The sequence below is a fragment of the Cryptotermes secundus genome, unplaced genomic scaffold (assembly GCF_002891405.2).
Source record: "Cryptotermes secundus unplaced genomic scaffold, Csec_1.0 scaffold1453, whole genome shotgun sequence".
NCBI lineage: Eukaryota > Metazoa > Arthropoda > Insecta > Blattodea > Kalotermitidae > Cryptotermes > Cryptotermes secundus.
This window is the reverse complement of record NW_019742002.1, coordinates 24,413-40,322: the sequence shown is the minus strand read 5'-3', so window position 1 is coordinate 40,322 and position 15,910 is coordinate 24,413. Positions and strand designations below refer to the sequence as shown.

General features: G+C 42.3%; 2 protein-coding genes across 2 annotated transcripts in view; one reads left to right on the top strand and one right to left on the bottom strand.

The window, feature by feature from the left end:
• Positions 1 to 2,447: 2,447 nt before the first annotated feature.
• On the bottom strand, positions 2,448 to 3,293 carry LOC111872986. Its single transcript, XM_023867330.1, has one exon. It carries the CDS (start codon positions 3,291 to 3,293, stop codon positions 2,448 to 2,450), a length of 846 nt encoding a protein of 281 aa, XP_023723098.1.
• A 3,655-nt stretch (positions 3,294 to 6,948) lies between these two features.
• Positions 6,949 to 15,910, top strand: part of LOC111872985 (acidic mammalian chitinase) — a 29,883-nt gene continuing 20,921 nt past the window's right edge. The window contains exons 1-4 of the mRNA XM_023867329.2: positions 6,949 to 7,037; positions 9,529 to 9,610; positions 13,057 to 13,227; positions 15,279 to 15,379. Of these exons, the coding sequence (XP_023723097.2) occupies positions 9,538 to 9,610; positions 13,057 to 13,227; positions 15,279 to 15,379 (345 nt within the window). The 5' untranslated portion in view covers positions 6,949 to 7,037; positions 9,529 to 9,537. The remainder of the gene's footprint in view (positions 7,038 to 9,528; positions 9,611 to 13,056; positions 13,228 to 15,278; positions 15,380 to 15,910) is intronic.

The window sequence follows — 15,910 nt, the reverse complement described above, 5'->3', positions numbered from 1 at the left end:
TGCTGGGTGGTGGGCGGTTGTACGTGAAAGCTGGATGCCGCACAGCCTAGCCAGGGATGCGAAGAGTTGTGATTCGAACTGGCGTCCCTGGTCGGTGGTGATCGTCTGCGGGCAACCGAAGCGTGATATCCAGCCGGTCAGCAGGGCGCGTGCCACTGTGTCGGCTGTGATGTCCGGAATGGGGACGACTTCTGGCCAGCGGGTGAAACGGTCGACTGCAGTGAGGCAGTATGTGTAGCCCGCTGACGTCGGAAGGGGTCCCACAAGGTCGATATGGACGTGTAGAAAGCGAGCTGCCGGCGGTGTAAAGTCGCCCAGTGGAGTGACTGTGTGGCGGGAGACTTTGGAACGCTGGCAGGACTGGCAAGCTCGTGCCCAGGTGCGGCAATCCTTCTGTACGCCTGGCCACACGAATCGCTGTGCGACCAGCTTTGCTGTTGCTCTGGTGCCTGGGTGTGACAGATCGTGGACGGACCGGAATACTTGGAGTCGTAGAGGCGCTGGAACGTACGGCCGAGATCTCCCGGTAGACGTGTCGCAGTAGACGGAGAGTGCGGTACCGGGGATTGGTAGTTTCTCGAGCCGCAGGGCGGTGGTTGACACCAGGAGTGCTCGAAGTTCGTCGTCGCTGTCCTGTGATGCGGCGAGTACGTCGTACGGTGGTGGCGCGGTGATGGACTCGACGCGGGAGAGGGCGTCGGCGACAACGTTGTCTTGTCCAGAAATGTGCCGGATGTCGGTTGTGAACTGGGAGACGAAGTCTAGATGGTTGAACTGACGGGGTGAGCATTTATCCCGCTTCTGCTGGAAGGCGTAAGTGATGGGCTTGTGGTCAGTGAAGATGGTGAAGTGTCGCGCTTCCAGCATATGCCGGAAATGTTCGACGGCCTCGTAGATAGCCAGCAGCTCGTGGTCGTAGGCGCTGTATTTTTGCTGGGCAGGGTTAAGTTTCTTTGAGAAAAAAGCGAGGGGCTGCCAGACGTTGTTGACTTGTTGCTGCAGCACGGCACCCATGGCGGACGTGGAAGCATCCATGACGAGTGCGAGTGGAGCGGATGGGTCAGGGTGCGCGAGCAGAGTGGCGTGTGACAGGTTCGCCTTGCACTCTTCAAATGCCGTCAGGAGCTCCGGTGTCCAGGAGATGGGGTGGGAGCCCTTGACTCTAGGGCCGGAGAGAACGTCGTGCAGTAGTGCTTGGATGGCAGCCGCGTGGGGTAGAAATCGCCGGTAGAAGTTAACGAAGAAGGAAACGACGGAGCTGGCTGGCGGTCTTTGGTGGTTGGCAGTCCTGCAGATGAGTTACTCGCTCTGCCAGAGGTTGGGACCCCTCGGCGGACACCTTGTAGCCGAGGAAGGTGACCTCAGGTGCTCGGAAGACGCACTTCGCCGGGTTGATTATGATCCCGTGTTTCTGGAGTTGCTGGAAGAGTTCCCGCAGGTGAATCTCGTGCTCCTCTGGTGATCGGGAGAATACGAGGATATCGTCCAGGTACGCGAAGCAGAAGTCGAGTCCCCGCAGAATGTTGTCCATAAACCGTTGGAAGGTTTGGGCGGCATTGCGCAGGCCGAAGGACATGAAGGGAAACTCGAACAGGCCGAAAGGAGTGGTAATGGCCGTCTTCTGGATGTCGCCAGGATTGACGGGAATTTGGTTATAGGCTCGTACCAAGTCAATTTTGGAGAAAATGGTACAGCCATGGAGCTGGTGTGAATAGTCGTGGATATGTGGGACTGGGTAGCGGTCAGGGACTGTCCGGGTGTTGCGCGCTCTATAGTCGCCGCAAGGACGCCAGCCGTTGTCCTTTTTGGGAACGATGTGCAGGGCCGAAGACCAGGAACTTTCAGAGCGGCGAGCTGTGCCAGCTCGCAGCATAACGGCGAACTCTGACTTGGCGATGGCTAGCCGGTCTGGTGCTAGCCGTCGGGGTCGGCAGGTCACTGGCGGGCCTGGTATCGTCCGTATATGATGCACGGTGCTGTGGCGGACTTTGCGCTGGACTCCGGCTGGGCGAATGAGGTCCGGGAATTCGGAGATGAAGCTGTCGACCGGTGTGCCGCCAGTGTTGGTCTTGACGCTCGAGATCTGCATGCTGGTGGCTTGAGCCCGTACGGATAACGTCGTGACCCTGTCCATGAGACGCTCGTTTCGGCAGTCCACCAACAGGCCAAAATGGGAGAGGAAGTCCACACCCATGATGGGATGCGCGACGTCGGCCACTATGAAACGCCACGTGAAATCCCGGCGGAGACCCAAGTTGAGGCTGAGAAGCAGCCATCCGTAGGTGTGGATGGTAGTGCCATTAGCAGCTCAGAGGTGGTAGTTCACCCTCTCCTTCCGTCGCGGAACAAGCCTGCGGGGTATACGCACAGGTCGGAACCGGTGTCGACCAGGAACTGCCGCTTGCTGCACTTGTCGGTGATGAAGAGGCGGCCCGTTGTCTGTTGCTTTAGTTTCCCTGCTGGTGGTAGTCACAGGGTGAGGTACACCTTTGTGCCCGGGCCCTGAATCGACGATGGTACCAGCAAAGGGTGGTTGCGGGGTCGTCTCGGGAAGGGGATCTATTGTGTGTGTGGTGGTTCCTGGTAACTGGGTGGGAGAACCTGGTTCTGTAGCGGGGGTCTCTGGGGTTGGGAGGATGGTCTTTGGAGGTGGGCGGAGGGTCTCTGGAGCTGTTGCGGGGGCGGTTCTGCTCGGCCCGGAGTGCTGCCACCTGTCGTGAGAGGTCCTCTATTTCTTCCCTGAGTGCGGCGTTGGGTGATGGCCCAACGCTAGCGAGCGCCGGTCGCAGTGCGGTCTCAGTGATGCAGTCTGCGCAGCGGGCGGCGGCTTCCAAACTGCAATCATTTTGGCCGGCGGGTATGGTCCTTATATGTGGAGGCAGCCGACTGGACCAGATGGTGCGCAGGATGTACTCGGGCATGTCGGGGGCGAGGGTTCTGAGATGCCTCAAGAACTGCGAAGGTTTACGGTCGCCCATCTCCTCCACCGTGATGAGTTGGTGGATACGTTGCTCCTTCGAGGGGCTCAGCCGCCCCACGAGCTCGGCCCTGTGCGTGGCGTAGGGGTTATGTTCAGGCGGCGCAGTGATGATGTCCGCAACGCTTGCCGCATAACGTTGGTCCAGCTGCGAGATTGTGTAATAAAATTTCGTTTGTTCATCTCTGATGTTGGCCAATGAAAACTGTGCCTCAGCCTGGGCGAACCATACGGCAGGCTGCTCGGCCCAGAACGGCGGGAGCCGCACGGTCACTCTCGGGGCCTCCGTTGTTGTTGTGTTGTCAACGGTCGCCATACTTTATCGGGGTCACCAATGTGGGATTGTCGTCAATACTCCAATAGACAAACCACACGAAACTGTACGATTGTATATATTGAATCGTTTAAGGTCAATATACAGAACACAGAATATACGTATAATATTCAAGCATTGGCTGGCCGGTCTGGACGGTGATACGGCGCTGCGTGTGCCGGTAGGATTGACTGGCTCGGTCGGTTGCTGGGTTGCGGAAGATGCGTTCGCTGGAGGTTTGCGGCAACTATGTCAGTTACCCGGTCGCAGAAGTGGAGTTGATGCCTCTGACTGTGTTGCCGTTTCAAGTTGAACTCATTGCAAAAGTCAAAGTCAAAGTCAAAGTCATGTTACAACTGACGGTCAGTCAGTCTGTCTGTCTTGGTGTCGAGCTCCAGCTGGGGCTCATGACCAGATGTTTTCTTCTTTGTGAAAGTTGCTGTCCTGTCCATTTGGGGCACCCTCTCTGACGAGAGGTCGGGTCTGTCATTTGTCAGTCAGTCTGTTTTAAGAAGTCCACTGTCTGTATTTACATAATTTACAATTCACATTTGTACCTTCTATGTACAATATATACAAGGCCTCTGTCAACCCAGGCATTGTACAGCAGATTATGCCCTATTTCTAGCAGTAATCGCTATCACGGCAGTCTAGTCACTTGAACAACTCATTGCACCGTTGGCTCCCGGTCTTAAATACTGCCGGTCGGAAGGCGGAGCTAAAGTTGCAGTTGTCACGGCGCGCATCCGTTGGGCCGTGCACGGAAAGGCGGGGCCACAGTGAAGTTTATAAATATATGTAGCTGGTATATAAGTCGTAGCAGTTGGAGAGGGTATAAATTCAGTGTCCCTTTGGTCACAGCTGCCTGTTTAGCACTTCCTGAAAGGGGTGATGGTTGTCTGCCAGACGCTGTGGGGATGCTCCCACAAAAGAATGAACATTACATACTATTAGTGAATTGGTTGGTAAAGTTGAGAAGATAGCAAGAAAACCATGGGTTACACAGGAGATGATGAGTAAAATGGAGGAGCGAAGGAATTGGAAGAATGTAAACAATGAAGAAGGAAGGAGGAAATACAGGAGACTGAGGAATGAATTGAAAAGAGCCATGGACAGGGCCAAAAATGAATATCTTGAGAAGATATGTAATGAGATTATGGAATTTCAAAGAACAGGACGTTATGATTTGATGTACATGAAGACAAAAGAACTAGGATGGAAAGAGAACCATGGGATTCAAAATAATTGCCATTGAAGACTCCCAGGGGAAATGAATAGTAGATCAGAAGCAAGTGCTGAAAATTTGGGAAAATTATATTACAGAACTATATGATCGACCTAATCAGCCAGAAACCTTCGAAGTGGAACCGGAAGAAGTAGATACAGACAAGAAATGACCATATATTTTACAAAGTGAGGTGGAAAAAGCTATCAAGGAAATGAGGAATGGAAAGGCTACAGGAGATGATGATGTACCTGGAGATGTGCTCAAGTTACTGGGAGAAGGTGGTTTGAAAACACTGACAAAACTAATGAACACCATATATGAAAGTGGAGAGTGGCCCAAGGACTTTACAGAAGTTACAATGATTGCCTTAAAGAAAAAGACAAAAGCTACAAAATGCAGCGACCATCGCACAATAAGCCTTATGGCACATACAGCAAAGATAATAGCAAAGATACTTAAAAGGAAAATAAAGGATATGCTTGGAGAGGATCAGTTTGGATTTAGAAGAGGGAACCAGGGATGCATTTGGGATGATGAGAATTATAGCAGAAAGAACTCTGGAGATAGGTGAAGAACTGTGTGCTTGCTTTATAGACTGGCAGAAGGCATTTGACCGTGTAAATTGGACCAAATTAAAGCAGATCCTAAAGGAAACAGGTAGTGATTAGTGTGAAAGAGGATTGATTAATAAATTGTACATGGATCAGAAAGTTAGAGTGCGACTGGACAGAGGGGAGATAAGAAGCGTGCAGATTGGAAGAGGAGTTTGACAAGGATGCTGTTTATCACCAATTCTATTCAACTTGTACAGCGAATACCTTACCAAGGAAGCTCTGGATGGACTCGGAGACTTCAAATTAGGAGGGCAAATTATTCAAACTGTGAAATATGCAGATGACCTTGTGTTAATGGCTAAGGAAGAAACTGTGCTACAGGGCATGATTGATAGACTAATTGAAATTTGAAGGTGTTATGGCATGGAAATGAATGTGGGAAAAACAAAAGTAATGAAAATTTCAAGACAACCAACCCCAGTCACAATAAAGATAGACGAAAAACAACTAGAGAATGTGAAATGTTTAGATATTTGGGTAGCTTGTTAACAGATGATGGAAGGTGTATTTGTGAAATTAAATCTAGGATTGCCATGGCAAAAGCTGCTTTTAGCAAGAAGAAGAATCTTTTTACTAGCAAATTGGACTTAAATTTGAGAAAGAAACTAATGAAATGCTACATTTGGAGCATGGCTTTTTATGGGGCTGAAACATGGACACTTAGGGCAGTAGATCAGAAACACCTGGAAAGCTTTGAAATGTGGTGTTGGAGAAGGATGGAGAAGATCAGTTGGACCGATTATGTGAGAAATGAAGAAGTGTTATTTAGAGCCAGTGAGCAGAGGAATATCCGACATGAAATAAGAAAACGGAAGGCTGATTGGATTGGCCATAACTGCCTCCTAAAAGAAGTTATTGAAGGAGAGATAGAGGAGCGGCTAGAAGTGACCAGAAGACGAGGAAGAAGATGTAAGAAGTGCTGGATGAACTTAGGGGACAGAAGAGGATATTCTCATTTGAAGGAGAAAGGTCTAGATCGCATTAAGTGGAGGAACTGTTTTGGAAGAGACTGTGGACCTGTCGTCTTGACAGATTACTGATGAATGAATGTTGAAATATGCCACAACAATAATATCAGCGGCAACTGGTGAACACTAGTCAAATTTGTGTTTGTTATGAAAATTAAACATTCAAGACATATGACTCAGGCTAAGGAGGTATAGTGATTGTCAATGTTTTGGAAGTCGAGGGCTTGATTATCAGTAGGAAGTTTTCCCTTCACCACCAAGTAGACTCAGCCTCCTATCCAATGAATATTAAGATCCCGTTCTCCAAATAAAATGTTGGCTAGAGTACTGAGGTAACCATTTGTCGCCATATAACATGAAGGTCCAGAATGCAGTTAGTTTAAAGAAGAATGTCACATTATGTTATTAAATTCAGATACTTTCAGACTGAAACATGTGAGTCAGAACAGCTTGATTATTATAGCAACTGGCTACAGTTTGGATGACTGAGGTTTGATTTGTAGCAGACGAAGAAATGATTTTTTTTCCCACCACAAAACCTATAGTATCTCTGGGCTACAACTGGCCTCTCAAGTGGATACTGAAAATGAAAGCTTCTGGAGTGTAAACATGATTGCTCACCAACTTCTATTGCCAAGGTTATGAATGGTTGGTGATATCTACACCTCCATTCCCTCACATGTGCTTAATTAAGCACATAGACAATTCTACCTTATAATGCAGCTACAAAAGCTTTATACGTGGGTCATAAACAAAAATGAAAATGCCTTACTGTTTCAAGGGATCCCCTTTTATCTAAATTTATAGCAGTGACATTAGTAAATGTTCATAACACATTAAGTCGTTTGTCACACTTAAAAAGACTATTTAAGGAGGATGTGTAAAAAAGATTTACCTCAAAATGTGCTGAGTAGGTTCATGAAACACGCATAACCAGGTAAGCTGTTTTCTGCTATAACAAAGTATGTCTTTAAACTTCTGTTAATAGAAACTTTGTAACATGTACTGGGTACTATGTGCAGTAATATTTGTGCAGCTCTACACATACTTAACGTATACATATATATTAGTTTTAAATATGAAAGTATTTGAAACTTTGTCTTTTTGTCTCTGTGTGTCTGACATGTGTCACATGTAAATTTGCCTTACAGAAAATTTCAAATACATATGAAACTACTGAAATTGNTTCGAACTTTAAAAGTTGTTACGAGAATTTAATTTCGGTTCATAACAGTCTAACCCAGTGTTTCCCAACCTTTTTGATGCCGTGGACCCCTGTACCGAATGTTAATTGACCACGGCCCCCATAAAACCCAAAATGGAAATTTTTGATATTTAACATATCATGAAAGTGAAGCGGTAACTTACAATTTTACAACACTAAATGTGTCATTTATGACAATAAAATACTGTTATAAATGGATCTTATTCAGAAGATCACGAACATATCAATCAGGCCTAATGTTATGAATTTAACAATCACCTAATCAACGATTCACACTTTATTCACCGATCCAAATCTAAATAAGATCGTGAACAAACTGAAAATCAGAAGTTTCGTTGTGAACTCAAATATTTGAACAAGAGCAGAGAAACTGAATATTAAACCGAGAAAAACACACTTGTAAAATATTATAAAAATTCACTGCACAAGAACTAAAGACACACAGGTTGTTCATTCTGCCACTGAAATGAATAAGAAATGTGGTCAATGGTCCCAGCTTCATTCCCAACCAAACAGGGATGGATTTAGTGGGGAGGAGTGGGAGGCTGGTCAGACAGCAGGTAAGCAGGACAACAGTCCACCCTGAAACACGGGTCTGAGATGCAATGGGCGGACCAAAAGAAAATTTCATTGGAAAAAGCTTCACAAATCGTTGGTTATTCACCTCTGCTTTACAAAGGGAAGGTACCGTTATGATACTAACAGTCCCATTAAATTTTACTTCAACCATGGGCCTCAAGAGCCAGAGATATACATTGCAAATATCCCAGGTGTGAGGAACAGGATAAGATAAAGTTTAATGAAAATAAACTATCCCGCGGACCCACGGGGGTTCGCGGACCACCGGTTGGTAACCACTGCTGTAGATCATCCTTAGAATGTACACAAGAGATTGGAGGTAAAGCTCCATGCTCCACAGCATCCAGACCAGCTCTGGGGCCCACACAGTCTCCTACATAATGGATACTGGGGGGCTTCTTCTCTAGGGGTAAAGTGGCTGGGGGCTTAAGCTCACCGCTCACCTTTGACTAGTATACTCTCACTTCCTCATACACCTTCATGACATGGTGCTTAATTACCGTATTTACGCATGTATAGGCCGCGTGCGTGCATAGGCTGCAGCACAATTTTCAGACAGAAATTATAGAAAAAATAATTTTCTTGGAATATTATTTCAGGAGTATTACACCCTGTATTACTAATTATGAATATAATTTTTTTTTATTGAAGTGTGATTTCGAATATTTCGAATATAAGCTGCACCCCAGTTTTCCTCTTGAATTTTTGGCAAAAAATGTGTGGCCTATACATGCGTAAATACGGTAATTAAACACAGGGACAACTTTACCTTCATCACTTGCAGCAGTGGAGTGTCAAGGCTCAGTATATGGTCAATACCAGGTACTTTTGAACACAGTAATGAACCTTTAGGTTCCATAAAACAGAATTTCTTAACCAGATGAATATCAACTTTTCAAGAAAGACCCTGTACCACGAATTAGTTAAACATTTAATTTGTCATTACTTGTGACTTTATATAGAAGAAAATAAGTTGGTTCTCTGGTTAATAACCTCGTTTGTATTTAGTTTCTTGAAGTGAAATTAAAACAGAAAAGAATGACTAATAAAGAAGGGCACCAACCTATCAGTAAAAAGAGCCCCAAATTCGTCCCAGTAAAGTACATGTTTTCAAATTTAAATAATATTCACAGCTTGCAAGTAACAAAGTTAACAGACTACAGGCACAAGAAATTGACTGGGTGCCTTTGACATCATTAACCACCACCTCAAAAACTCTAACCTAGAGTGTCAGTTATGTTTAATTACCATATTCAGAGTTAATTTGTTTATTTTGCGATGTATTTAATGATGATATCTGTAGGTCAGACAATTCGATGATACAAGCAGGATGATTAGCGAACTGGAAGCAATGCTGAAAGTAGTGGTTGTGGCCTAATTTGAGGCACTACAGGACTGACAGAAAACGTGAAAAACCTCGGTCAGGATGGATGGTGTACTCACCAAGACCAGTCAGGCACCTTCTGACTATAAATGAGGAACATTAATGCTTCAGCCAAACTGGACACTTTTACATGCATCAAGATGGCAAACATCTTTGACAACAAATGATTAATTATGTATGAGACATGATATGTACAGAAGGCAACAGAAACGTTATTACAGTATGCTGCTTATATTGCAGGCTGCCAAAATGAAGTCCTGGTTGATAATTCTTGGAGCTGCTATCACGGTTCTTAACTACGCTGCCCATTCCGCTGCCGAAAGTAAGCCTTATAATGTCAGCCATTAAGAACACTTAAAATTTAATACATAAAAAGAAGTAATCTGTTTTGCTACTGTTCATAATTGCAACTCACAAAAGATACTGTTTTACCTTATACTACAGATTAAAGTTGGGCGTTCTTAAAGTATTACTTGTACAGTATTTGTTTCTGTGGACATCTTGTACCTCTCATATTATACATGATGACATGTCACTCAATGTTTATTCTTAGCTTAACAATGCAACTTTCATAGCGTTTTGATGGTTATGTGGCTGTTTCCACACTATCACATTTCCATTCACTACTTCACTACTTAAGGTAAAGGCACTTAAGATTGCATACTTAATGTATTTATGTCCATAGATACATCATTTTTGTCACCAATGAAAAACTGTATTTATCAAACAAAACTCCCGATCCAAAAGAATACAAAACACATCAAAAGAGTTACAAAAATTAAATATTTTGTCTTTAAAAGAATTTTAACAAATAGCAAATGTGCAATCTTACAGGCACTATTCTGTAAGAATGCACAACGTGTCCTTTAAGCATGCGCGTTAGCATACATCCCACTTTAAGAGTTCCAAGCCTTTGTAGCTTCAACAGTCTTCATGCCCCCATTGTTTACACACACTACATTGCACCCAGTCCTCAGTAACAGGCTCTTCATAGGCTTCGTCACAAAACAGGACAGTTAATTTTCTCTTCTTCTACAGCTGCAGAACAAGTTGACGCTACTGAAGGGCCATTGTAACAAAGAGTTTTCCTACCTTATTTGTTCTTGCTTTCCTCTTTACCCATTGCTAGAAGAGCGTAAGATAAAATTTAAGACTTTTAGAAGTTCTCTTCTGCTTCTTTGTCTGCACTGCCTTTGGTAAAGGTCAGATAACAGCAGGTGACACTTATGGCAATTATTGCAGATTGAACTGTTAAGAACACTTCATTACTATTTTCATTGGTCACCGAAATGTGAGTGTCATCTACAGTGGCTTGATTCTCCTGCACACCGGGGCAGAATGTCACTTCTGAGGGTGCAAAGTCTTCATCTGAGAAGACATTCCTGTTAAACGGATGAATTCCCACAAGTATTATGTTTTTGGACATTATCCATTGTCTTGCCTATTTTTTAAAAAACCATCCTGTTTCTTTTTCAAAACACGTTTCGGAGACTGGATTCTGTCCCTATCCTCAGGTAAAACCTACTCAGTTGGGTCCAATAGATAGAGCTAGCCCCTATCTCTGGACCTATCTCGTCCGGAGATAGGGGTTAGCTCTGTCTATTGGATGAATGAATGTATAAGGGGTGGGCCTTCTAGGTCTTTGCACCGTGACCACAGTGATCTATTGTGTCTTCTCTATTGGATAGACAACAGACAACAATGATGAACATTCTGTCTGAGAACAGCAAAAATGAATACCCAAAGTCAGTTACAGAACTCACAAGGCTAGAAGAAAAAAGATCTGTGCAAGAAGTCTGTTACTTCATAAAAACATTCCTATATTTATTTAAAATAGATATGTAAAAAAAGAAAAGAAGTAAATGTACAAAATAATAGCAGTATACTCTCAGATTTAAGTTAAGATATATATTAAGGATCGCAGGTAGACCGCTGTACATTAAACATTTCCCACTTAAAGTAAGAAGTACAAGTAAGTAAAGGTATCGCTGTAATGGGTCATGGAAGCCCATAGGGTTATGATACATTGAGGCCCCCACATTTTCTAGATAAGTGGCCCACAGATGGCGGTGAGGTTTTCAGCCTTATGCGTCGACTGCCCTTTACCCCAAGGAATATTCCTGGTACTGATTTCTGTTAGAGGCTGAGTCGACCCCAGGGCCATAGTGCAGATGGAAGGATTTGGTAAACTGAAAAAAATCCATCTCATCAGGACGTTCTGGCTTGTAGCATAATGCCTCAACCAACTACACTACCGTGTGCCCCTAAAAACATTTCTCCCACTTATTGGAGTATGGAGTAAATTTAAATAGTTTTCACTCCATATTCTCAAGAGCAAGATATTGTCACATACAAGGGGTAGGCATGATGAATAATTGTGGGTTCTAGATTTGATGATTGGATTTATTGGACGTCTCTCTTACAATTATAACTGCTAACACATTGAACTCCTTAATGACATCTGTTTTGCAAATCTCTCCCTGTTCAACTCTTTATCGACCATCACAACACAACAAACAGGAAAAATCAAGGTCAGCGCCCAGCTATGGTTTCACTACATGTTTCTCTCCCTGTTGTCTGAATCTTTGACTGGTCTCTAGTCTCTCAAATTCTTGATCTCTGCTAGTGCTTGAATTCACAGATCCACTGCCTTTCATAACTGCTCAGTGGACCCCCCCAGAAGACACAATCTCCAAGAGTTCTACTACTGTGTTTTTCAAATGCATTATCTTGGGAAACAATGTAAAGGGCTACTATAAATGCTTCATTCATCTTTAAAACGATATATTTTCCAAAGTATTAGACGTACAAATATGATTCATATATAAAGAGAACCGAAAACTCATCAAGTTTGTATTATATGCACCAGTTGGCAGCACGAGTTCAGTGCCTTTACAAAATGGCGACAAAGCAAGAAGAGAGTTTTTGTTTGTTGGAATATGCGAGATTTTCGTCTGTTATAACAGTGCAACCCGCATTCAAAAGAGAGTACGGAAAAGAACCGCCATGTAAACAAAGCATTTTGCGGTGGTATCGGCAATTTAAGGACAAGCTGGATTGGGCGTGTTGGTGAGGATGACGTAGCTCTGTTCACTTGGCCGCGATCTAACGCCTTGTGACTTCTTCCTTTGGGGGTACATTAAGGATTAAGGATCGTGTTTACGTACCCCCACTGCCAAGAACACTATTAGAGCTGACGGAACGCATCGATGCTGCAGTGATGACCATTGACAGGATGATGCTACAAAATGTGTGGAACGAGATCGACTACCGCCTGGACGTGTGTCGTGTGACCCTAGGGTCACAAATAGAACAGTTGTAGAATGTGAAGGAAACTTGGTAAGTTTACGGTTCTTTTTCTATATCAATCATATTTGTACATATAATGCTTTGGAAAATGTAGCGTTTAAAAACGAATGAATCATTTATAGTAGACTGTATTATTTTCAGCAACCATTTCGTTTTTAAGTGTTTGCAGCATGTTAACTTGTAATGATTCGCTTGCTGCTATACATTGTAACAGGAACGCGTCATTTTTGTCCATTGCTCAGCAACGGACGTCTGGCTCTGGCTCCACTATTCTGGTTTTTAGTTGCCACATCACAATATTTTCCAATAAAGGAAAGTTACCAGCTAATGCAGGTTCCATTTTAGATATGCTTTATTATATTAATAATATATATATATATATATATATGATTTTGTTATGTCGTTAATGTCACACAAAACTCTCACAAGTATGCTGCAATGTGAAATGTATTATTGCAGAGAAAGTGGTCTGTTACCATGGGAGCTGGTCAGTATATCGTCCTGGAGATGGAAAGTTCGAGATAGAATACATTGACCCTAATCTCTGCACTCATGTTATCTATGCCTTTGTAGGCCTTCAATATAATGACGACGTCCGAATAATGGATAGTTGGAATGAAATTGACAAGGGTAAGTGACAACTGCAATAGTAAATTTTCAAGTAAGTGTGTAAAAAGGAGTTAAACATTATATTAACATCATCAATAGAAAATGTTGAGTACCATGTTTCACAACTTAGTTTAATTAAAAAGTCATTTATTGTGTGTTTGTTTATTTTCCTTATTATTTTAAATTGTTTAGCATGTGTTCTCATGTTTATTGTTTTAAATGTTATGGTTGTTCATCATGATCAGAAAATCCATTTATTATAGGCCTTACAGAATAATTTTCCCTTCTAGTAATATCAATGAAAATATTATCAATGGCTGTAGCAGAATTTCCTTGAATTCTGGTGGGAAAATTGATTGTACTTATTAAATTATAAGTTCCCAGTAAGGCATCTAATTTGTTTTTCTCTTCATTATCAAGAAGGTAATTTATGTTAATATACCCACAAATAATATATTCTTGTGTTGAGGTACATAGATTTCTAATTATTGTATGTAGTTTTGTTATGAAAGTATCAATGTTTCCAGTCGGAGCTCTATATATTGTAATTATATAGCCTGTTGGAGCTCAGGTTTAACTTAACAGCAGATACCTCAAAATCTTTTTCTTTACAATATTTGTTAGGTCTATATTTACAAATTATAATACAAGAATAAACAAGGATTTTCATGTTCAACTCTGCAGAACTACATTATTTAAAAGAGTGTGGTAAATATGGGGATAGAATTGTATAGTAAGGTGCCAAACAAAATAAAAAACTCGGTGGGTTTTTCAGCTTTTAAAGAAGACTTAAAATCATTTTTACTGAAACACTCTTTTTATACGATAAATGAATTTGTTAGTTTTAATAAAAAAGTGGACGGTGCAAGTACTTATGTTTGGATGTCGTAGCCATTCATGAGCTGTATATAGTAGTTTGTATATTTTTTGGAATGTTGTATTTATATATTGCTTATGATTGTAACAAATGTTGGTAGTATGCTTGTAACTTTGTAGATTTTGTTAACTTGTATTACCGAATGACGTGTCCAAATGTTACTATGTAGCAAACTGGATGAAATACAGTACAATACACTACAATACAATACAATACAAATATAATTAGAATGAACAAGTCAAGGAGGATGAGATGGACAGGGCATATAGCATGAATGGGGGACGAAGAGGAATGACTATAGGATATTGGTAGGAAAGCCAGAAGGAAAGAGCCCAATAGGAAGACCAAGGTGTAGGTGGTTCAGCAATATTAAAATGGATCTTAGAATGATAGGATGGGGTGGTATGGACTGGATTGATCTGGCTCAGGATAGAGATCAGTGGAGGGCTCTTGTGAACAGGGTAATGAATATTCAGGTTCCATAAAATGATGGAAGTCATTGAATAGCTGCAAAATTGGCAGCCTCTCAAGAAGTGCTCAGCTTCAGGAATTCATGAATTTGGTTAGTTAGGTTCAGTACCTTCTTCTGAACTTTGTTCTCAGATACCATGAATCTGTTCTTTAACCTTCATGGGAGAAAGACACCAAGTTTCAAATGCATATAAGACAATAGGTAGAATGACATACAGTAAACTGTGGTTATTGGGTATCGATGTATAGCCATAATTCTCATCCAACCAGCAAAAATTTACCGCTGTTGTATATTAAAAAACAAACTTGTGACAAACATATATTCATCTCTAATGTGACATTTCTCCCAGCTACCACTGTCAACAATAGCTGTTGTTATCTCTCATGCAGATGCTATTACAGAAGAGGCTAGTTGAATTTGTGGCATTTATCCAAAATCTTTCCACTATCGATTCACCATGTTGCCTAGGAAGACTCTCATGCAAGAACTACAGTGAAAACTTTGACTTTGCACTGGGATTCTGTAAAGTGTTTCTCATGCAACTGGCAGATTCATATAAATGGAACACACCCTTCCCTACATATGGGAATTTTACACTTAATTTTTAGGATTTTGGTTAAGAGACAAGTAGATAAAATATTCTGAACTGAATGGCGAAAAGCATTTCTTACAGTTCATCAACTAATGAGAAATTTGTGCAATATTATTTTGTTTCATTTGTAGGTGGTTTTCAGCGTTTTAATGATCTGAGGAAAAGGAATCCCTCACTCAAGACTTTGGTTGCAATTGGTGGCTGGAATGAAGGATCCGCCTCTTACTCATCGGTAAACAGTTTCCAATATATGTAGAATAGCGTTTTAATGTTCAGCAGCTAGCACATTAGTGGTGAGCATGTGACTAAAATATTCTACCATTTCACTTGATTCAAATTGCTTTAAGACCAAAGAGTACAATAAGTGAGAAAGGGCAGCAATCGGTACATACAGATATGAATAGTAATGCACTTTATCTCACAGCTATCAGCATTTTTATGAAACCACATTTTAACAGATACTTCTGGAAAAGGTACAAAATAGTTAAAGTTAACCTCCTTGCTCTTGAGTTCATCCAAGTGTCGGATGAAAGACAAAGCCTAATTAAGTAATGAAGGTGTGAAAAACATACTAGCTATCTGGGGTAACAGATAAATATGAAGCGTTGGTGAAATGATAATTATTAGGTGATGAGAAATGCATTCAGGGAAAATTCCAGTCTTAGTACTACTTAATTTATCAGAACTCTCACATGAGCTATCCTGTTATTGAACCCACACCTCTACATTAGGAAGTTGCCATCTAACGGCCTAAGCTGCAGCA